This window comes from Pichia kudriavzevii, chromosome 2, assembly GCF_003054445.1.
Source record: "Pichia kudriavzevii chromosome 2, complete sequence".
Lineage (NCBI taxonomy): Eukaryota > Fungi > Ascomycota > Pichiomycetes > Pichiales > Pichiaceae > Pichia > Pichia kudriavzevii.
The window spans coordinates 1,879,025-1,899,593 of NC_042507.1; the positions used below are offsets into that span (position 1 = coordinate 1,879,025).

General features: G+C 39.2%; 12 protein-coding genes across 12 annotated transcripts; 4 read left to right on the plus strand and 8 right to left on the minus strand.

Annotated features, from left to right (window-relative positions):
- Positions 1-67: 67 nt before the first annotated feature.
- Positions 68-2,134, minus strand: C5L36_0B08810 (uncharacterized protein; the record flags this gene model as incomplete). Its single annotated transcript, XM_029465256.1, has 1 exon — positions 68-2,134. The coding sequence occupies one exon, from the start codon at positions 2,132-2,134 to the stop codon at positions 68-70; it is 2,067 nt and encodes a 688-aa protein (XP_029321115.1).
- Positions 2,135-2,431: 297 nt separating this feature from the next.
- Positions 2,432-3,823, minus strand: C5L36_0B08820 (uncharacterized protein; the record flags this gene model as incomplete). Its single annotated transcript, XM_029465257.1, has 1 exon — positions 2,432-3,823. One exon carries the CDS (start codon positions 3,821-3,823, stop codon positions 2,432-2,434), a length of 1,392 nt encoding a protein of 463 aa, XP_029321116.1.
- A 694-nt stretch (positions 3,824-4,517) lies between these two features.
- Positions 4,518-6,725, minus strand: C5L36_0B08830 (uncharacterized protein; the record flags this gene model as incomplete). The annotated part of the gene is made up of 1 exon (XM_029465258.1): positions 4,518-6,725. One exon carries the CDS (start codon positions 6,723-6,725, stop codon positions 4,518-4,520), a length of 2,208 nt encoding a protein of 735 aa, XP_029321117.1.
- A 587-nt stretch (positions 6,726-7,312) lies between these two features.
- On the minus strand, positions 7,313-7,519 carry C5L36_0B08840 (uncharacterized protein; the record flags this gene model as incomplete). The annotated part of the gene is made up of 1 exon (XM_029465259.1): positions 7,313-7,519. The coding sequence occupies one exon, from the start codon at positions 7,517-7,519 to the stop codon at positions 7,313-7,315; it is 207 nt and encodes a 68-aa protein (XP_029321118.1).
- An 811-nt stretch (positions 7,520-8,330) lies between these two features.
- C5L36_0B08850 (uncharacterized protein) lies at positions 8,331-8,876 on the plus strand (the record flags this gene model as incomplete). Its single annotated transcript, XM_029465260.1, has 1 exon — positions 8,331-8,876. The coding sequence occupies one exon, from the start codon at positions 8,331-8,333 to the stop codon at positions 8,874-8,876; it is 546 nt and encodes a 181-aa protein (XP_029321119.1).
- Positions 8,877-9,020: 144 nt separating this feature from the next.
- Positions 9,021-9,404, minus strand: C5L36_0B08855 (uncharacterized protein; the record flags this gene model as incomplete). Its single annotated transcript, XM_029465261.1, has 1 exon — positions 9,021-9,404. One exon carries the CDS (start codon positions 9,402-9,404, stop codon positions 9,021-9,023), a length of 384 nt encoding a protein of 127 aa, XP_029321120.1.
- A 429-nt stretch (positions 9,405-9,833) lies between these two features.
- Positions 9,834-11,342, plus strand: C5L36_0B08860 (uncharacterized protein; the record flags this gene model as incomplete). The annotated part of the gene is made up of 1 exon (XM_029465262.1): positions 9,834-11,342. One exon carries the CDS (start codon positions 9,834-9,836, stop codon positions 11,340-11,342), a length of 1,509 nt encoding a protein of 502 aa, XP_029321121.1.
- Positions 11,343-11,387: 45 nt separating this feature from the next.
- Positions 11,388-12,779, minus strand: C5L36_0B08870 (uncharacterized protein; the record flags this gene model as incomplete). Its single annotated transcript, XM_029465263.1, has 1 exon — positions 11,388-12,779. The coding sequence occupies one exon, from the start codon at positions 12,777-12,779 to the stop codon at positions 11,388-11,390; it is 1,392 nt and encodes a 463-aa protein (XP_029321122.1).
- Positions 12,780-13,034: 255 nt separating this feature from the next.
- On the plus strand, positions 13,035-15,377 carry C5L36_0B08880 (uncharacterized protein; the record flags this gene model as incomplete). Its single annotated transcript, XM_029465264.1, has 1 exon — positions 13,035-15,377. One exon carries the CDS (start codon positions 13,035-13,037, stop codon positions 15,375-15,377), a length of 2,343 nt encoding a protein of 780 aa, XP_029321123.1.
- A 191-nt stretch (positions 15,378-15,568) lies between these two features.
- On the minus strand, positions 15,569-18,082 carry C5L36_0B08890 (uncharacterized protein; the record flags this gene model as incomplete). Its single annotated transcript, XM_029465265.1, has 1 exon — positions 15,569-18,082. One exon carries the CDS (start codon positions 18,080-18,082, stop codon positions 15,569-15,571), a length of 2,514 nt encoding a protein of 837 aa, XP_029321124.1.
- A 322-nt stretch (positions 18,083-18,404) lies between these two features.
- Positions 18,405-19,709, minus strand: C5L36_0B08900 (uncharacterized protein; the record flags this gene model as incomplete). Its single annotated transcript, XM_029465266.1, has 1 exon — positions 18,405-19,709. The coding sequence occupies one exon, from the start codon at positions 19,707-19,709 to the stop codon at positions 18,405-18,407; it is 1,305 nt and encodes a 434-aa protein (XP_029321125.1).
- Positions 19,710-19,997: 288 nt separating this feature from the next.
- On the plus strand, positions 19,998-20,531 carry C5L36_0B08910 (uncharacterized protein; the record flags this gene model as incomplete). Its single annotated transcript, XM_029465267.1, has 1 exon — positions 19,998-20,531. The coding sequence occupies one exon, from the start codon at positions 19,998-20,000 to the stop codon at positions 20,529-20,531; it is 534 nt and encodes a 177-aa protein (XP_029321126.1).
- Positions 20,532-20,569: the final 38 nt, after the last annotated feature.

The window sequence follows — 20,569 nt, forward strand, 5'->3', positions numbered from 1 at the left end:
TGTGCCACCCACTGTCTTATACTTGTATATATATATATATATATTGAATAAAGAATATATTTACTTTTCAATCCTCATTCAAGCTCTCCAGTGATTCTTTTATTAAGTGTGAACCCTTTGGATCTAGATTGAGTGAAATTGTAAACTGTCTGATTGCTTCATACTTGCGTCCAAAATGCTTGTATAGCTTTCCAAGGATAAAATGAACACTTGCCTCATCGGGCGCCAAATTCTCTAATTTTTGGAAATCTCTAAGGGCTTCATCAAATTCTCCCATACTGTATAACACTTGTGCCTTCTTGAATAATGCTAACATAGATAATGGTTGTAGTTTTACGGCAAATTCATACTGCTTTAAGCTCTCCTCCCTCTTGTCCAATTTTTCCAATACCATCCCCACACAACAGATTAAGATAACATTAACCGGATTGATTTCAATAGCCTTACGGAAATGAAATTCAGCCTTTCTGAAATCTCCTAACTTCAAATAAATCATTCCAATACCATAAAATGCATTATAATGTCTCTTATCAATAAGAATAGAATGTCTAAAACAACTCATTGCATTCTCAAATGCATCTGTTGCCAAGTATTCATGCCCCTGTAGGGTGTACGCATATGAGCATCGAGGATTAATTATGATTGCTTTACCGAAACATTTGATTGCATCTTCAGTTTCTTTGCGGAAACTGAACAAATTACCTATACTAATCCAGGTAATCTCACTATTTGCTTCAACTTCATACAAATCATGCGCAAGAAAACTTAATTCGACTTCTTTGTGCAAATGCCACAAGAGTGTAGAATAATATTCCATATCTTGTAATCTGGTCCTATCTATTAATCTTAATTTTTGGTAGTATAACTCAGCTTCTTCGTAGTTTACAATTTCAAAATGCAGCCTACCCAACTTACTGATAACCCAGGGAGTATATCGCTCATAATCAGGTAAGGAATCAAAGATTCGAATTGCTTTGAAACAATCATAGGCCGTAGAAGCCTGTAACCCCTTAGCCAATTTTGCGTATATCGATACAATGTAGCTATTACTATTCTCAAGAGTTAGATTCTCCCCTATATTGTCAAAGAGGGTAGGCGTTTCATTCAAAACGAATTTATTTCTTGTATATTTGGGATTTTTAGAACTTGATTTGAAGACATCATTGTTGAAACTTGATCCAAGTATGTACTTCTTCAACCCCACATCATCATCCAAATCCTTTTGGTTGTTGAGTGAAGTATTGTTATGTATTAACCTTGAAGTTATGTTTGAACCTCTTTTAGAGGAACCATTGTTTTTTCCTGCCTTATTGATAGGCGTGATAAAAGTATTCTCGGGACTACTAGTTGTCAGAAGAGTTGTTTTCTTTTTTGTAATTGGTGTTTTAAATATATGATTTTTATTGCTACTTATGTTAGTACTGGTGCCATTGTCCATATCACTTGTGTTGTTATGCTCCAATCCGGTTTTTTCATCAATTTGATTCGTAAACGCATCTTCATCTTTGGAATTATAGATCGAGTCAACATTAATCTTGACGCCCATTCTACTCAACTCTTCAAGAGCCTCCCAAATAAACGGATTGATCTCCAAAACCTTACTAAAGTTTATTGTTGAACGTGGAATATCACCAATCTTTGAATATAATTTGCCTAGTAGCATGAAGCAAGCGATATTATCCGGGTTAATACCGCTCGAGAATGAGGAAGAATTATTGGTATTCTCCCACATGGACATTGTTGCAAGTAAGCTTCTGATTCCATCACTCTCTCTGTTTAGTTGAAGACAACTTTTAGAGAAGATATAAGAGCAACCAACATGTTGACCACAATAATCGGCAGTTACATTATAAGCGGCCTTATATCGACGGCGTCTATATAAGACATATGCATATAGATATATACTTTCCAATGATGCAGAAGGTAAAGTGAATTGTCTTTCCTTGGAATTTGAGCCTAAAGACTTTGACTTATAGGTTTTCTGTTGAGTCATTGATGGATTCAATGAACTCAGAAATATATCATTTTGCTCATATGATAATAGCCGTTCAGCAGTAAATTCGGCAGTATCCAACATATCATGTTCAAGAGCATAAAGAATAAGCGATTGAAACCTGCTTTTCTGGTCCATCATCGCCGATGTTTATGTTTATGAATACAGAACTGGAGAATGAACTTCTAATGGAGATAATGTTTACATATAATTTATGCTGGAAGAAAATTAATCCCCTTTTTTTTTCTCTCTAAAAAGCGACTTGTCATTCACTCTCATCTCTCATTGACTAACCTGCACTTCGCAATATTGTCATATACGTAAATTCGTTACACACGTAAGTTATATATATCTATTTATATAATTACTGTACAAGACCACTGGGGTCTACTTCTAACTCGGTAAAATATAACTATAATCTACATGTGATAATTACAATTATAATTTAGCACCAACACTCTTACCGGCAAGCAGTCTTTTTTCAGTAAGACATGCAATGACTGCCGCACCAACGCCAGAACCATCTTCTGCATGGGTCAATTTAATTGGGTAATCCTTTGGATCTGTGTTCCACTTGAATAATTCATTCAATGCAGCAGCTGCACGCTCCTTAAAGTATGGGTATCTATTAAAAACTGAACCATCTGCGGCACAATGTCCAGATTTGTAGTTCATTTTTCTACAGATACCAGCAATTGAGCATACAGACAATCTGGCAGCACGGGTACCGATGATTTGGCACAAATCAGAGATAACCTTCTCTTCTTCCTTAGTTAGAGTAATGTTGAAGGTATCTTTGAATAATTTTCCAGCGTATTCAGGACCATGTTCTTCAATCATTGAAGGGAAGGAGGTATCCATTGCAAATGGAACTTGCAAAGACTTGATATCCTGATTAATGAAAACCAGTCCTTGAGAATAATAGTCCAATAAAATTAATCTTAAAACTTCACCTAAATAATAACCAGCAATCATTTTTTCATAGAATTGCTGACCTGGTCTTGGAGATTCTTGGTCAATTTGGATATCATACTTGGTTCTTGGCAGAACTTTCCAATCGTTATCAAAAGCACCATATTCGCAATTAATAGCCATTGGAGTTTCATCATTGATATCACTAGCTAACTTACCTTCTAATTTAGGAATATTCTTTGCAAAATCATAATAAGCACCATTACAACCGGTACCAAAGATCAAACCCATGATGGTCTCAGTATCACAATATTTGGAAGCGACTAAAGTACCGGTAGTATCATTAATCAAGGCAACAACCTCAACTGGGGTATTCAATTTATCAAGGGAGGCTTGTAACATCGGAACAACATCATGCCCTTCAACGCCTGGAATATCAAAACCTTTGGTCCATGTCTGCAAGACACCATGATTGATTGCGTTTTGATGTGCAGGGTAAGAGAAGGTGAAACCTAATGGCAACTTTTCACCTTTGTAATCCTCACCATACTGATGCTTAATAAAATCATCTAAAGACTTTGCAATGAAATCAAATAGATCGTCTTTATTACCGGTTCTCATCGGAACGGGAATTGGGTATTTTTCATTGACTGATTTGAATTTGGAATCACCTTGTAATGTTACTCTGATGACTCTAAGGTTGGTACCACCTAAATCGATTGCCAAGTATTCACCAGTTTCGGAACCTGATGGATAATCCATAACCCAAGTAGGATTCATTGGAATATTACCACCGGCTGGAGAAATACCCTTTTCGAGTTCTTCAACAAAATGGTTTGTGATTTCTTCCAACTTTTCAGTTGTAACAGTCAATTCAGACTTTGTTTTTTCAAAAGCGGCTTGTAAAGTTTGTGTCATTGTTATATATGTCTCTCAAATATGAATAAGACTAGCAGAATAAATATAGATTTATAACTTGAATTGATAACAAGGGTTTAGAAAAGTTTGCACAGAAGGTTATCAGGTAAAACGTGGAGAGAAAAGAAACAAGAGGGGAAATTGTGATGTTTTTATACGTCGAGTGGCACAATGAATCTTGTTGATATTTCTCCAGGAAATTGAAATAGAGATACCCTTGGATGAGAATGCCCCGCGAAAGTTGCCAAGTGGAAAAACTCCATGAAAAACTGGCTGGAAAATTGTTGCCCCACGCGGGGAAACCGAGCACGCGGAAAAACAGAAAGGAAACGAAGAAAAAACGGTCACACGACTTTTTCCCTTTTTCCTCCTAGTCTGTTTTATTTCGGCCTTTTTTTTTTCCTTTTCTTCCACTAGCGTGGAAGCGCATTGCAAAAGAAAACAAAATTTTCCGAGTGAACGGAAACGGAAACGGAAATATCGGGCTCCACCTCTCCAACGGTCAGATGATGCTTTTCTTTGCATGTTTACTTGTATTTGCTATAATTATGTAGCTCTCCTACGGCAAGTTGCTCCATTACAAGGGGTTTACCTCTACATCATCCCATCCCATCACATTCTAGCTTATCTTATCTTGCTCTGTTTTTTTTTATTTTGTTTTACTTTGTCTTAATTTATCTCAAATTATCTCGTATTACATGTTATTTTTGAGTCTTGCAAGTGTCTCAAATAACCGGCTGGTTTCCTCTCCATCTTCACCGCTACCATTGGGTGGAGCACCAGAAGAAGAGGAAGAAGAAGCCGGAGGGTGGGCTGGGGCTGCCACAGGGGCTGGAGCAGGCTGTGAAGGCGCCATGTTTTGTAGTTGGTTGTATAGTCCCTGCACGGAACCACCTTGAAAAGTAGGCACTGCAGGTGGAATGTACACATTCTGCTGCTGGTTCACCAGATTCAACATCGCCTTTAACGAGTTTTCATCCAACGACGATAGTTGGTTCATTAGCTGTGCAGCAACAGGATTGTTCAAAGAAGGAGAAGGCGTGTTCTGATAATACTGTGTACCGGCCATTGGTGGGATCGTGGGAATACGAGAAGGTATAGACGGAATCGACGGGATCACCTGGGGTGGCAAGTGTTTCTGGGCTTCTTGCTGTCTTGGCGAGTACCTAACACCCCCATCCTCCCTGTGATTTCGATGATAAGCGTTGAAGTGAGAACTACGTCTGCTATCTCTGTCTCTGCTATCTCTGTCTCTGTTTCTTTCTCTTTCTCTTTCCCTTTCTCTTTCCCGTTCTCTGTCTCTTTCTCTTTCTCTGTCTTTTCGATCTCTATTTCTTCCCCGATCTCTCTTATCGTTCCTCCTGGAATCTCTTTCTCTAGGCTTCTCATCTCGTTGATTGTTGATGAAATTGATGGCACTGTCTAATGATATACCTTCGTATTCATCAAACTTAATTGCACCATCATTACTGTTTCTTTGAAATAGGAATAGATTCACAGACTCCAATTTATTTGTGACAACTGTTGCACAAACACCAGCATATGCACTCTCACTGATAATATCCTGTGGAACATCATTTGCATTAGTGTCTACATGTTTGACACTACATTCAACTCCTATTTCATTCAAAGAATTAACTAACAAATGGTTGAAGCTGGTATCTGATTCAATTGATATGATTACACGGACTTTTTTACCCTTTCTAGTTGGTGATCTGTCCCTATCAATGCCTTTATCTTCACGTTGTTCCGTGTGTTTCTCATGGGTTTTAGATACTTGTAGTTGCATGAACTTATTGTGTAATGGTACATTCAGTTCACCTTTGATTGCCTCAGAGCAATCTTCAGCATTAGTAAACTGCACAAACCCATACCCCTGTTTTAAGTTCACTGCAACAACTTTACCATACTGGCTAAAGATTCTCCAAACATCCTCGATTTTCAGTGAATTAACAGCCAAGTTCCCAATAAATAATCTTGAGCCTGATGGGAACTCAAGGCATTCAAACTCCTTGGAGTATTTTTCAATGTCTTTGCGGAACTGTTGTAGTTTTATCTGAGAGGCTTTGTCAGTTAATGGCACATTCAGATCTGGACGACGGCAATATGGGTTTATAGGTATGAGCAGCTGTTCTTTATCTTGGGGTTTTAATTGAGGTTTGTTGTAAGAGGTTGTTGCGTAGAAGTTCAAATTGACCGTAGCCGGATTGACCTTTGTATTTGAGTGGTGTTCATATTTAGAGATTAAAATCTGTTCCTTCTCTAAAGGTGATTTGCATTTGAAGGATTCGTCCAAGTACAAGTTGGATGTAATTAGATACTGGACAATCTCATTGAACAATGGGACATTGATCTCACTGTAATTTCTGATTGGAACAGGCGGCACCGATGATAATGGATCGTAATCATCGTACTCATCATCGTCATTATCGTCTATAATATCCAAACCTTTGATATCGTCGTGGTCGTCATCATGACCATTGTCATCAGCACCACCGTCATGATGTTCCTCCACGCTCCTCATCGCTGTATCATCCGTTACTTGTTCTCCGCTCAAATCTAGTTCTTCCTCATTTGTTTCGTTGTCCGACGATGGGAAATGCGTATCCTTTTCAGCAAAGGTTACTCTTTTGGTATTACGGGGAGACGTATCCAAGGAGGTGGACTGGGATTTTATGGACGGTTTGGAAGGCAAGGACGTGGGGACAGGGTTGGCCATAGTCTTACTAGTATCAGACGGCACCGGTGAGGCTCTAGCTGCGGGTTTGTCATTTGGACTAGCTTCACCATCAGCAGTTGGCTCTTTATTAGTAGCAGAAGGATAATGCTGGGAATGCTGGGAGGGCTGGGAAGGCTTTGAAGTGATGAGCTCCGGGGTGTAATCGTCGTCAGAATCGGACATGATTGCGGATTCAGAGAAGAGTAGAACAATAGAAGTTCAAAGAGTAATAAACAACCAAAGTATTAAATTTTTTCTTGATTGGCAAGGAGACATCTTTTATGACATCAACAACGAGAGAGAGAGAAAAAAAAAAGACTGTCTTGATGAGAAGGGCGCGTGTTTATTTTTTTTTCTATGTTTGAGTTGATGAAGATAAATGCAGAAAAGAGGTTATACAGATGGAGGCATTAGAGTTTTGCGGAATTGGCCATTCCATTTTGAAAGTCTGCAGTCGTGCCAGTTCTTGACAGAGATAGAAGATGGTATCTATTTACAGAATACACAAGGTATATAGTACAAATGCGTGTGTGTATAGATAGATATATACATATGTTTATCTATCCATGCATGTACTGCAGCGTATAAGTTAGAACAAGCGGGAATGAGACAAGTCTATGTATTTGAGAATCGGATGAATGGAGCGGCATGAGAGTGAAGGAAGTCCATGCCGAGTGAAGGAGCCAACGCAGACCCACGTCTGGATTTCTGGGGACAAGTGGTTTGTTAAGGAATTGGGGATTGAATAAAGTGGTATTTGGGAATAAGTTTTATTTTGTCTCGTGTAACTGTTGCTGTTGTTGTTGTTGCAGCAGATGGACGTCGTCTTCTCTGAGGTGTTTTGGGATCTTGGAGTCATTAGCAAACTGTCTGTCTGCTGGACAAGGTACTAGAGAGTTAGCGAGAACCAGGGAGAAGGACACGAGGAAAGTCGAGCCAAAGATGGAACGGGAAATGGCGGCATTGGAGACTCTCATGGCGTGTTCTGCTATATGAATGGGGTTGCGGTTTCTGTTTTCAGGTTCTTGTACGTTGTTGTAGTTATGTATATTTGTACTTGGATGCACCTTTTGACAACACTTTTCTTTTGTTGTGTGTATTCAATTGTCTATTTATTTTCTCCAGGAGTGAGGTATGGTGGGAAGAGAAACAATGGTGAATGTCAAAAGAGAGAAACGAGACAGTCTTGGATTATCTTAGACAAGGTAAACCAAAGATTTAAGAGTCAGGTTAAAACACAACAGAGCAACCAATCAGGAGAAAACAGATTATTTGGTCAGTTACCCCATAGTGGAACTTCAACCAGCATTTTTTTTTCCCTTACTGCTATTTCACATTCCTTCACTCACCTTTTTTTTTGTATTTCTCTATTGCCAGAGTTGTATGCGGTAAAACGATTTTTTGACACGAGCCAATAAGAACCGTTACATTTTCACATGCGCCGAAAGAGGAAAGTGTGCGGTGGGGGAGAGGAAAAAAAAAGAAAAAAGAAAAAAGAAAAAAAGTCACGTGCGGTGCCGGTGCACGGGCGGAAATACGAAATGCAAATTTTTACTTTTTTTACACTCTCTGAAAACAGAATAGGCCAAAAAAAAGAAAAAAAAAAGAAAATAGGCAATTTCTCAATTGAATGGGCAATGAAAAAAAAAAAGAGAAGGTGAGAAAGGAGGACAGTTTCAGACAATCTAATACCTGTTGGTGAACAAGTGCCAGCACCATCAACTATAACGACGCTCCCATTAGAGGACTACTATTGCCACCAGACGACTTATCAAGACACCATAGACAATGTTCAACCGTCTCGTAGTTTCTGTCCGCCACAGCTCGAGCATCCCCAAGCTTGCGACGACGCCAAACAAGTTCAATGCCAAGTCATCAGCATTCAATCTCAGACCAAACCTCCCAGAGGGGCTCTTCTTCCACCCGGCACCTGCCTCTCTCAACCCGGAGATCACCCCGAAGGCGTTCTTGCCCGAGTCCGACGTTAGGAAGACTTCGGACGTCTACTACCCCGAGCAGACCCAGTATGTTGCAGAGAATATCCACTACATGCCTGTGATATCCAGAATTGCACAGCCAACTAAGTATAGTCACGATGCCTCTGTTGTGGGTGAGCTGCAGAAAATGCGGGACAATGGTGCCACTAGGAAACAGATGCGGGAGAAGTTTGGTGTTAGTGATGGCTTTATCAGTTTGACCACAAAACCAAATCCGCAGACACTGAAAGCACAGAGCAAACTCTTGAAGAGACATGCACGGAGATGGTCAGAGAAGACCCTTGCTGCTCGTAAGGCGAGAGAGGAGAGGAAACTCCAATGGGAGAGAGACATGTAATTGACGCTTCTCTAATTCATCTTTGACTTATAACGGTTTAACATATATATATATATATATATGGTTTATTCATTATATATAAAATTATATTCACACTTGTATACATGTACATAATATAGAAATACAGTTGGGAATGTCACCACCTTATCCCGCCAAGACTCTCTCCAGTATCTCCTCGTCGCCAGGACAGAGCTCCATGTGCATCATCACATATTCATCCTCGCCAACCTTGACATAGACTACATACTCCTCGTCCTTTAACTGGTAGAGCGTCTTGATAATACTGTTGCGTTGCATATCAAAACACCGCAGCCCGTCACTTCTCATGTCTGCAAACACAACCGTCCCGGCCCACTCCCCTTGGTAGTTCCGAATCACAAGCTTGTACTCGCCGCCATCGTCATAGAGATCCAATGTCCCGGAAAAGAGGTACCCAGACCGTCGCTTGAAGTGCACTGCAATCATCTGCTCGTCCTTGTATTTCAGTCGCACCGTCTCGGGGACATACCCTCGGAAAAACGATGCCATAGAGAGGCTACACAGGAGACTCATTAGCTATCATCTAAGAGTGTATCTTGCTTTGTTCTGCGGTTGAAGTCGTCCAAAGAAGGACAGAGTTTGATAGAGAAAGCTTGATTAGAGATTAAACCGAGAGAGGGTGCAAGTGATGACAAAAACGGGGGGGGGGGGGGGGGGAAGAAAAAAAAATCGAGGGGCAGTGCGGAACTCTACTTTTCAGTGAAGCTACTACTTGCATTGAGCTTGAAGACGCTCTTTGTGATGTAAACCAACATACATACAGATATACAAATATACGTACATACACATATACGTACCTACTCTACACTAGATATACATTAGACATACACGTTAACGTATACGTGTAATTACTAAGGGACAACGTTTTTGGTTTGGGGAGAAGGTCATTACCGGTATTGGATCTTCTTGCAGCAAAGTATGTCAATCACCACAGACGAGGTGAACTATCTCATTTGGAGATACTTTCAAGAAGCAGGACTTGAGATTTCTGCGTATGCATTGGATGACGAGACCGATGTTCACACTTTGGATGCCACGTACGAGAAACACGTGCCATTGGGGTGCCTAATCGACCTCATCCAAAAGGGAATACTTTATTCCAAGATGAAATCGCTGGTGGAATCTTCCAAGACGCAACTGGACCAAGATGATCTTATAAATATGAATTTCAACTTCTTCACTGCTTTGCATGAAATAAAAGAAAACGAGACAGCGAATGAGAGATCCATAATGTCCACTGATGATGGAGAAAAACTTGAACAAGGAAAACGTTTGCCAGAGGAAGAACAAGGGGTAGAGGAGGAGCAACAAAAGGATGATGAAGGCTTCATCAGAGTCATCAAGGAATACAAAGTATTGGATCCCTCAAATTCTATCTCCTTTTCACCGACCAGTGGCGGAACCATCTCATTAGCGCATGCGTGCAACACCCAGACGGATATTGTTGATATAGAAACAAACACAGCAGTGACATTGCCTGCGTCTCCCTTATGCAAAGAGGTGTTGTTGGCACAATGGTCGTCTAATGGCCAGCTGTTGATCACAGCATACGAGAATGGTGAATTACGCCTATGGTCCAGTCAGGGTGCTTTGGTGACGGTTTTCGCAATGCACCACTGGCCAATCGTAGCTTTGGAATGGTCTCATAATAACAAGTATCTTATTTCAATCGACATCCGAAATATCGTCATTGTATGGGACATAACAACCAAAACAATAGCTGTACATTTAGACAAAGAAAACTGGAAAAACTTGACCAACTTCTCGTTGCTAGTGAACACAGTCGATGATTCAATTCAGAATTTTGGTACCACTTTATGTTGGTTGGATGATACGAAGTTTATAACACCAGGCCCAAATTACTCGTTACTAGTGAATCAGCTAGTAGATTCTAAACATTCGATAGTTGGTGTTTTGATAGGCCATGAGGAGTCCGTTTGTGCTATCAATTATAACAAAGACTTGAGGTTGTTATGCTCAGCCAGCGAAGATGGTATCATACGAATCTTCAAGGGTAACTCAACGAACAGCCTGCAAGTCCTATCGGGCCACTCATTGGCAATTACCTATTTGGAGTGGATCAAGCTTGATGATAAATGGTATATATTGAGTACTTCATTAGACGGTACTATACGAATTTGGGATTTTATAAACAACCAAACATTGGCAATCTCATGTATAGCCGATGGACAGCCAATACTGTACGCAGCGTCTCATGTATCGCCAGATGGGGAAGTGATATTGGCTACCGGTGATTCATCGGCAAGTGTGTCCATTTGGAATATCTCCTGTGATAAAATTAAACAAGTTGGTCTCTACCAACATGGTCGCCCTGATGGTCATATCTCCCACATCAGTTGGAATCTGGACGGCACCAAATTTGCAGCAGCATTTACTAAAGGTAAAAGTGTGATTATTAAAGTGTAGTATTAGTTATTTTCTATATTCAAAATTTGTCGGTGTGCATTCTATTTAAACGCTTTTCTTTGTCGATTGTTTATATTTGGCACGTTTGGCCATGGCATATTTGAAGCTACGGGCAACCCCAGCTGTTAGTATGCCTTTCACAGATTGCACAAGGGCACTACTACCGACAGTTTCTTCTATACATTTTATTATTATGTTTTGTAACCTTGTCGGGTTTCCATAAAATTCATTCACCATTGCTTGTAGGAATGGTGAACTTGTCAGTTTATATTTGATGGGTAAATACTCCCAATCTTTATTCGATATTTTGCTGATGTCCAGAGTAGTATTGCTTAGTTCTTCATATGATAATCTCTGTCTGCCATTTGTATCTTCTATTCCTTTCACAGTTGGGTTGAGTATTATATCATTTGAAATTGGGTCTGTTTGGGAAATTTTAGAATAATGTTGGAATATCTTTGAACGAAACCCTCGTGGAAGGCTCATGATTATTTCAGCTAGTTGCTCCTTCTCTACTTTGGTTTTAAACGTGGAAGATTTTGATGATCTAGATTCAACCATATTGGTCATAATTGGCCTGTATAATTCTCGAAAGAGCCCATACTGGTTCTCTACTATGTTCCTGACTTTATTTGGGTTTTCACCGTTAACTTTTAACCTAGGATCCCCCATGTATGACAGGCCAGCAATTTTCAGAAATATCTCAAATTCGTCCACACTGTGATTCTCAACAGTGTGTAGCAGAAGCAATGACAAACTAAAAGCACTGGTGAGACTGTATTGGTTTAGGAGAATCAGCATTGGATCCTTCTCTAATATTGCAACTGGCTTATGCAACCGGCCTGCCAGGTACATGGTACTCCAATTTGTTAAATCATCAACAATCGACTCCTTGGATGTGACGCCATACTTCAATTCCAGGGGAACACCGTCAACGGTCACATTAACAAATGGATTGAAGTAAACCCCAGCACCTAATTTTCCAACATAACTAACAGCTCGTGGCCCTAAATATTTCAAAGATGAATAATCGGCACCATTTTTCAATATGTTGTACTCATGCCAGGATACAGGATCACGAACAGCCAATATCATGTCGATCTGTGAGTTGGAAACATCAACATCTTTACCTTGTGGGAAAACTTTTGAACCATAGCCGAAGGCAAAGTTTACATTTTTAAATCTCTCTAGTAATTTACGTAACAGCTTATCCACATCTGATCCATCTCGAAGACCCGAATGGAGCTGGTTTGCTCCGTAATCTAATGACAAAGGTTTGAAGGTGTTTGTATTTATGGCATGGAGATGTTTTGTAAAATCTTGCAATTTTAGCGTGGATGATTCCGGACATCTCTTCGTATGGAGGCAATTGGATTCTAGCTTGGTCAATCTTTTAAACTTTACACTCCTAGCTCTCTTAGATAAAACTGCCGACATCACAAGGCTACCTAGATGCCTCACTGTCACGTTTTTCTTCCAAATTTCTTCCACTTTTCCATCATGGTATGTATTTATCTTGGCTGGAGGGGAAATTTTGACAACTGGGGAATGAAAAAAAAAAAAAAAAACATCCGTGCACTTCTGCAAATATAATTTCTAAACATGAAGAAAGCACATGAAAATGAAAACAAACAACTGAAGTACAGGGAAACAAGTCAGTATTTCAGAGTGTCAAACTTAATCTGAACGACTATGAACAGGGAAAGGGCTAGGGATAGCGGGACTGGGAATGGAAGTCTTATCGGTCCTGGAAATACCAGCAGGTCTCGTCTTTTACAAAGACAAGACAGCTTTTTTTCTCCAATTACATCATCGTATTCACAGTCAGCTGTAAATCGGAGAATGTCGTTATCCAATCCAAAAAGTATGGTGAGATCCCCAGAAAAGCCAGAGATGTCGAATGAAAGGAAAAAAAGAAGGTTGAGTTTGGTGCCCAATGGCAACAGCTTAAAATTGGGGGCACCAAGACATGCCAATCAGACTCCGGCTTCCAAGCGTCAATCACTTTTAAGCAACGCTAGCGCATATACATTAAACAATACAGGAACACAAGTATCTAGTAGAAAGTCAACTATACCCAACACACCATCATCTGCGAGAAACACACCCACAGGGAGATCTGTCCAGAATCTTGTTCAAAGTTCAATCACAAGATCGAACCTTCCTACCCGTCGCACAAATAACAGACGTGAGTCTGTCCAACTCCCCTCATCAAGTGGAAATATAACAACGTCTTCTTCAAACAGACTATACAATGGAAGAAAATTGAGGGATCCAAGGCCCCTCAAAAGTCATAGGTTTATTGAAAATGCACAGAACGAACTATATGAATACTTATCAAGTAATAAATTTGATATCGACATGAGATGTCAGCTTTCAATCAAAACGTTATCACAACCCACTCAGAAAGACTTTGAGCTAATATTTCAATGGCTGTACAAAAAGCTAGATCCCGGCTACAAGTTCAGCAGACCTTCAGAAAACGAATTTTATACACTGCTGAAATTTTTAGAGTACCCGTATCTTGAAACAATCACCAAGTCTCAATTGAGTGCTGTTGGCTCAAACTGGCCTGCTTTTTTGGGAATGCTTCATTGGATGCTAAGACTAGTTAAGGATTCACTCAAGTTAGATGAACTAGACATTGATTCGATTCAGGACTCACAGTCCCAGTCCCAATCCCAATCCCAATCACACAATGCATGTTCAGATGAGAGGTTTGACGACTTATTGATCACCAGTGAGCAGTCCATCTTAAACAAACTTTTTATCAGTTATGCTTTGAAATCTTACAAGGCCTTTTTGGCTTTTGGGGATGACGATTATTCAGAATATTTTGATGAAATGAATAATGAATATGCCGAATATGCTGAGGAAATCAAAAGAAAATGTTCATTGAACAAAGAATTGTACAATAATTTGAGAGAAACGTATGATAATCTAGTCGAAAACTTGGATCTTTATGATTTTCAACTAAAAAGGGGCGAAGCACTTAAAGTTGATGTCACCAATTTACAGAGGCATATCGAAATGTTCAAGGATCATCAACAAAAATGGCAGAATACACTAGATAAGCTCAAACTCGATCTGCAAAATGTCAATGAATCTATCAATAATTCGAGGAGGGAAAAACAGAATATCATTTCGGATTTGGAAAGCAAAGGTTTGACATTAAAAGATATCGAAGATCTTCACAATGAGAAGGATAAACTCACAGATAGCTTGAATCATATAGATCAAACTCAAAAAGAAATTAAGATAAAAATTGAAGAGAAAAATAAAGAGTTAAAGTCATTATTTTTTGAGACGGAAGCAAAAATTAATACTTATAACCAAATGATCTATAGGATTTTTGGTTTTCTCAATATTCCTACGCTTCCGCAATCATCCGAATATATAATCAATCAGATAAACGACGGATGTTTAAAATCCAACTTAGGTTGCCCACCAAATGATATTATTCCTCAACTATCAACGCTGCGTAGCCCACTTGAAAATTTAAGACTTTCAATTCAAACGAATACTCGGTCTAATCAAGATTCTGCCTTCCAACTTCGTCAGCAGATTGATGATTTGAATCATTCTGCTATGAGATTCACAAACCAACTAGAAACATTGACAGATGATGTCTTATTATCAGACAAAAAGTATGCGGAAGTTAGGGAGAGATTAGAAGTCGACTCAAGTAGGATGTTGCTAGATATCGAGGAAAGAGAAGATGAAATTAGAAACTTTACTTTGGAAAAAGAAAGGCAGAAAATGCTAGTCGAAAGGAGTTGGAGAAATACAGAAAAGGACTTTAAAGAATTTGTTGAAAGGATCAAGCAAAGAAGAACCAATCTATTTGTTGATATTACCAAAACACTTGATGATGTTGTCAATTTCAAGTTCGATATTGGAACAGAGTTAGAAAATATTGTCAACGAAGTGAATAACGAACTCAAAGAACATGTAGATTCATCTAGCGTCAACCACATAGATATAAATAGGCAAGACATAGCAGAGGAAGAAAATGACAGGGAAGAGGAAACATAACCCATGTGTGATATATTTAGATGTTACTGTATTATTATTATTTTTTTTTGTATTATAAAGGTTTCTTGTATACTTTAAAAATATTGTTTTTAATGGTATGAAACGTATTTTATTTAGAAAAGCATTTTAAAGTGAATGTACACGTTTTGTTTTTTTATTTTTGCTACAAGAAATAGTCAAACAAGAAATACCTACCTTTTTCTTCTTCTGTAGTAGTTCTTTTCAAAAAATGGATGGTGTGAAATTTCATCATTTTTCTTACTTCTAGAATATTCAACATAAGCCATATCTTCACCACCAGCCAAACCAGCCATGGACGCTTGGTTTTTGGTAGAACTTGATTTGAGTTTTCTAGAGACCCCATGTCCAATTAAATTATCAGCATCTTCCCCGAGCTCGACACCTGCCGCCTCCTCGTTCTTCAATAGGACTTCTTGTAATAGCTCCCGACGTTCTTTGGGAGATGCATATGCAAGGTTTGGTAAATCTTCCATGCCATGCAAATGCGTGATAATCTTAAATGCATAACCTTGGTCAACAAGGAAAGCCTGACGCTTGGTGGAATAATACATCTCTTGTGTATCTTTGGAAACTAAAGAATAAAAAAAAGCATTAAAACCTTCATCATTTCTACGTTTGGCACGTAAGATACGACCCAAACGTTGTGCCTCCTGTCTTCTTGAACCATAATGTGAGGAAATCTGAATTAAGCATGTTGCTTCAGGTAAGTCAATAGATGTATCACCCACCTTTGATAGGAAAATAGTGTTGACCTTTTCATTATACTGGAAGTTCTGCAAAATGTTCATTCTTTCTTGTTGTGGTGTTGAGCCATAAATGAAAGGTTTGCCTAGCTTCAAAGCGTACTCTTGTAAAGCATAGACATTGTCTGAAAAAACAATGATTTTATCTCCCCTGCTTTCATGATACTGTATCAAGAATTGACATGCTTGGAATTTAGTAGGATTCATGATGTACAATAGCATTCTTTTCCGAGCGTTCTCCCTTAGATATTCCTGATAAAATTCACTTGTCATAGGGCACCAAACTTCAGCACATTGGACTTTGGCAATATGCCCCTTTTGCGATAACTCCATCCAGTTTGCTTCATACATTTTTGGTCCAATAAGAAAATTAAGATCTGAAATTTTTTCATCCTCTCTAACTAAGGTAGCAGTTAACCCTAGCTTCGCATGGGTGGCTAGCGCAGTGACAACCCTTCTAAACATAGCTGCAGGAACAACATGGACCTCGTCCAGAATGATAAAGCCCCACTCCCTAGAAGTTAAGAAATCCATCACTTTTTGGGAATCATGCGACCTGTTTCTAGTATTTGCTACCATTGAGTATGTCGACACCACCAAACCAGATTCACCTCGAAACATTTGCTTATTCTCTGAAGTGAAAACGGCAACATTTTCTGGTTGAATAGTACACCATTGCAAAAACTGTTGTCTCCATTGCATCACAGAAACCGATGATGTACATAAAACAATGACAGATTTTCTAATGGTACATGCTGCAGTAATTCCAACTAAGGTTTTACCAGCACCACATGGTAACACGATGATACCAGACCTCGCACGGCCGTTACCAAACATTTTACTCAACGATTTCTCTTGGTACGGTCTAATCTGGGTGGATGGCTTTAAATCTATCTCAAGATCAGGGTTACGTGTATCGTTCCTAAAATCGTATTCCTCTAGCATTGGGTAGTCAATCTCTTGACATCTTTTCTTGACAGTTTCGACATTTTCGGCCGCAACCTCAAAAGAATGAACTGTATCATCGGCATTTTCGTCCTCCGCCTCTGCAATAACGTCAGCATAAATATTTTCAACTTCATCGGCTCCTTTGGAATCGTCACCAGCTGCATCGTCCCCTTGTTGTACTTTGTCTTCAGACTTCCCATTTTTTTTCGTTCCAGGGATGACTAAATCTCCTTGAGTTGGGGCTTGAGTTTGAACCAAGGCATCCGTATCTTGTTCATCAGTGCGTACTAATCTCAGCTTACCAATAACATCATCCTTCAATAACATTCTCAAAATTTCGGCAGAAGAAGATTCTACAAAATATCTATTGTGCTTTAAAACCAATTTGACCTTACCATAGGAGTGAGTAGCCGCTTTAATGAAATCAACGACTGAAGTTGCCACAGGCACTTTCGACAACCTATTCAAAACCGATATAATATCATCAGTCTCTAAACCAACAGAAACAGCAGCGTATAATGAATGTGTAGTGATTTTATATTCATGCATAAAATTTGGTCTGCTAACAGGTTCTGCAATTGTAACTAAGAAGTCCTGGGCTTGCTCGGACAACGGAGAAAAACTTTCCAAATAGATCTTACCATCTGAAGGACTAATCCAAATTGGACGTGCTGGGTGATCAGGTTTCAACCTTAGGTACGAGAAATCATTGTTTGCGAAGATATGAGAGACAGAATCAGGGATAAAATCACTTGGCCTGTCTAATCTGATCTTTAACAATTCATCTTCTTCATATTCTTCGTCGTTGTTTGTCTCCTTGATTTGATCAATAGCTTCCTGTGTTTTTTGTGGCAGTTTCCTTCTACGTTTTGCCGGTGGCGTAACACTCTGCTCTTGATCCAAATCTGTGTCGTCTGCAGAACTGTTGTCTGAGAATAAATTTTCAAGTTTATCGGTGGCTTGCAGTGCTTCTGCTGCACCTACGGATGTCATTGTAAGTTGATGGCAGAGGAAGTGAATGAAGACCGTGTTTCTTATCGAGATAAAGAAAGGTCAGCTAAAAGTTTTAGAGTCCAATCTTAGTAAATTACTTAGAAAACCAAATTTGAATTTTAAATTTCTAAAGTCTATTTCCTCATCTGTGAAATTAGATTAATTGTTTTTTTTTTCTTTTTTTGTTCTGGTTCCTCGGAGAATCATATATCTGATCTTCAGAAAGATATTAAAGTTTACAAATTAGATTTATTTAAATAGTTATATTTAATGAAAGTTTAACATGCTGATTAATTGTTGTATAGCAAGAGCAAAAAACCAGTTATTCTTTGAATTTATAGGAACCAACACCCATAGTGATCGAACCACCTCTGTACGATCCTCTCTTCATTTTATTCTTATTTTTGGTGAAATCCTTGCCTCTAACAGCACCCAGCTTTTCATTTGCAATCTCACCCCAAGTACCAGCAGCACCCTTATAAGTGTTATCCATCAAATCTTCGGCTTCAAAACCAACCTTAGATCTGTCTATCCTAGAAAAATGTTTCTTTTGACCAGGCTGCAATTCATCTACACCTGCTGGGATCAGTTCAGGTGTCTGGGTTCTGGAGCTAGATGTAGTGCTCTCTTTTGAATCAGTTTTGGATCTCTTGGCATCCGGTTCTTCAGTTGATTCAGTCTTCCTTTTTTTGTTTTCTGTGTCCGAAGAGTCTGAATCAGAGTCAGAACTGCTTGCTGATGAATCTGAATCTGAACCTGAGTCAGAATCGCTAGAGGATGAGTCTGAGTCTGAGTCTGAATCACTAGAAGATGAATCGGAATCGGAATCACTAGAAGATGAATCTGAATCTGAATCTGAAGCTGAATCACTAGAAGATGAACCTGAACCTGAACCTGAACCTGAACCTGAATCTGAATCTGATTCTGAATCACTAGAAGATGAATCTGAATCTGAATCACTAGAAGATGAACCTGAATCTGAATCTGAATCACTTGAAGATGATGAACTGCCAGAGGAAGAGGAAGAGTCATTATCGTTTGTCATTTTTTCCTCCTCAACAACAGGTTTTTCTTTTTTGTCTTCTTCTTTCTCGTATTCAGACTCGCTTGATGACGAAGAATCGGAATCAGAGTCCGAAGAAGACTCTGAATCTGAATCTGAGTCTGAATCTGAAGATGAGTCCGAATCTGAAGAAGAAGAAGATGATGAGTCCGAATCTGAAGAAGAAGAAGAAGATGAGTCCGAATCTGAAGAAGAAGAAGATGAAGATGAAGGTGAGGAAGATTCGGCTTTCTCATCAACATCCTTATCACCATCTTTCATCACAACATCTTCATTATCGCTATCAGAGGAAGAATCCGAATCTGACGAATCTGACGAATCTGACGAATCTGAAGAGTCCGAAGATTCTGAAGACTCTGAAGAACTGTCCCCCGTCATCACGACTTTGTCTTTGCTTAGCAACTCTTCATTGGCAATAAAGGATTCAAGCGGAACGCTTCCAGATTCAACTTTTGAGAAATCTAACTTTGAATCTTTTGCAAGTGCAGCAGCAGTTTTTTGCAAACCTTGATCATTCAAATATTTGTAAATCTTTGCCAAAATCAAATCCTTAGAAGCAGACATATCTAGCGTAATGTTTTACTGATTCTTTAACTAGAAAAACTGTAGGACCGGTTGCCGTATTACTGAAGAAATCGAAAAATTATGAAATCCCTAGAAAAAAAAAATTTTAAAAAACGTGAAAAGTAGAAATTCGAGAAAATGCTAAAAATGAGGAGGGCAAGAAATACATCAGTTGAATAAAGAAGCTGAGCTTTTTTGTTGTACCGTTGCACTGACAACACTGGCCACTTCTACCAAACAACCAAGTAAGCACACAGAAACATACAAGAGTAGAGGGGAAAAAACAATATGGCAGCTGATAAAACGATTGTTATTATTACATCTGACAATGACCGTTTCACAGTTGAAAGGAAAGTTGCAGAGAAGTCTTTGGTGATTAAAAACATGTTGAAGAATCTACTCCCAGTGGAGGGCGAGGATGACTCCGACTCCGACGAGGATGATTCGAACAACATCATCGAAGTTCCTACACAAAACGTTCGTTCGGCGGTGATGAAGAACATCCTTGAATGGTGTGAACACTACAAAGACACCGATTTCCCCGAGGAAGACCAAGAGGATGACTCTAAGAAATCCGCCCCAATCGATCCCTGGGACAAGTCTTTCCTAAATGTGGACCAGGAGATGCTCTATGAAATCATCCTTGCTGCAAACTACCTCAATATCAAACCTCTTCTTAATGCCGGATGCAAGATTGTTGCCGAGATGATCCGAGGAAAATCCCCAGAAGATATTAGAAAGACATTCAATATAGTCAACGACTTCACTCCTGAGGAGGAGGCTGCCATCAGAAGAGAAAATGAATGGGCAGAAGACCGTTAAACTGAGCCTGTTATTCACCAAATAACCAAATGTATAAC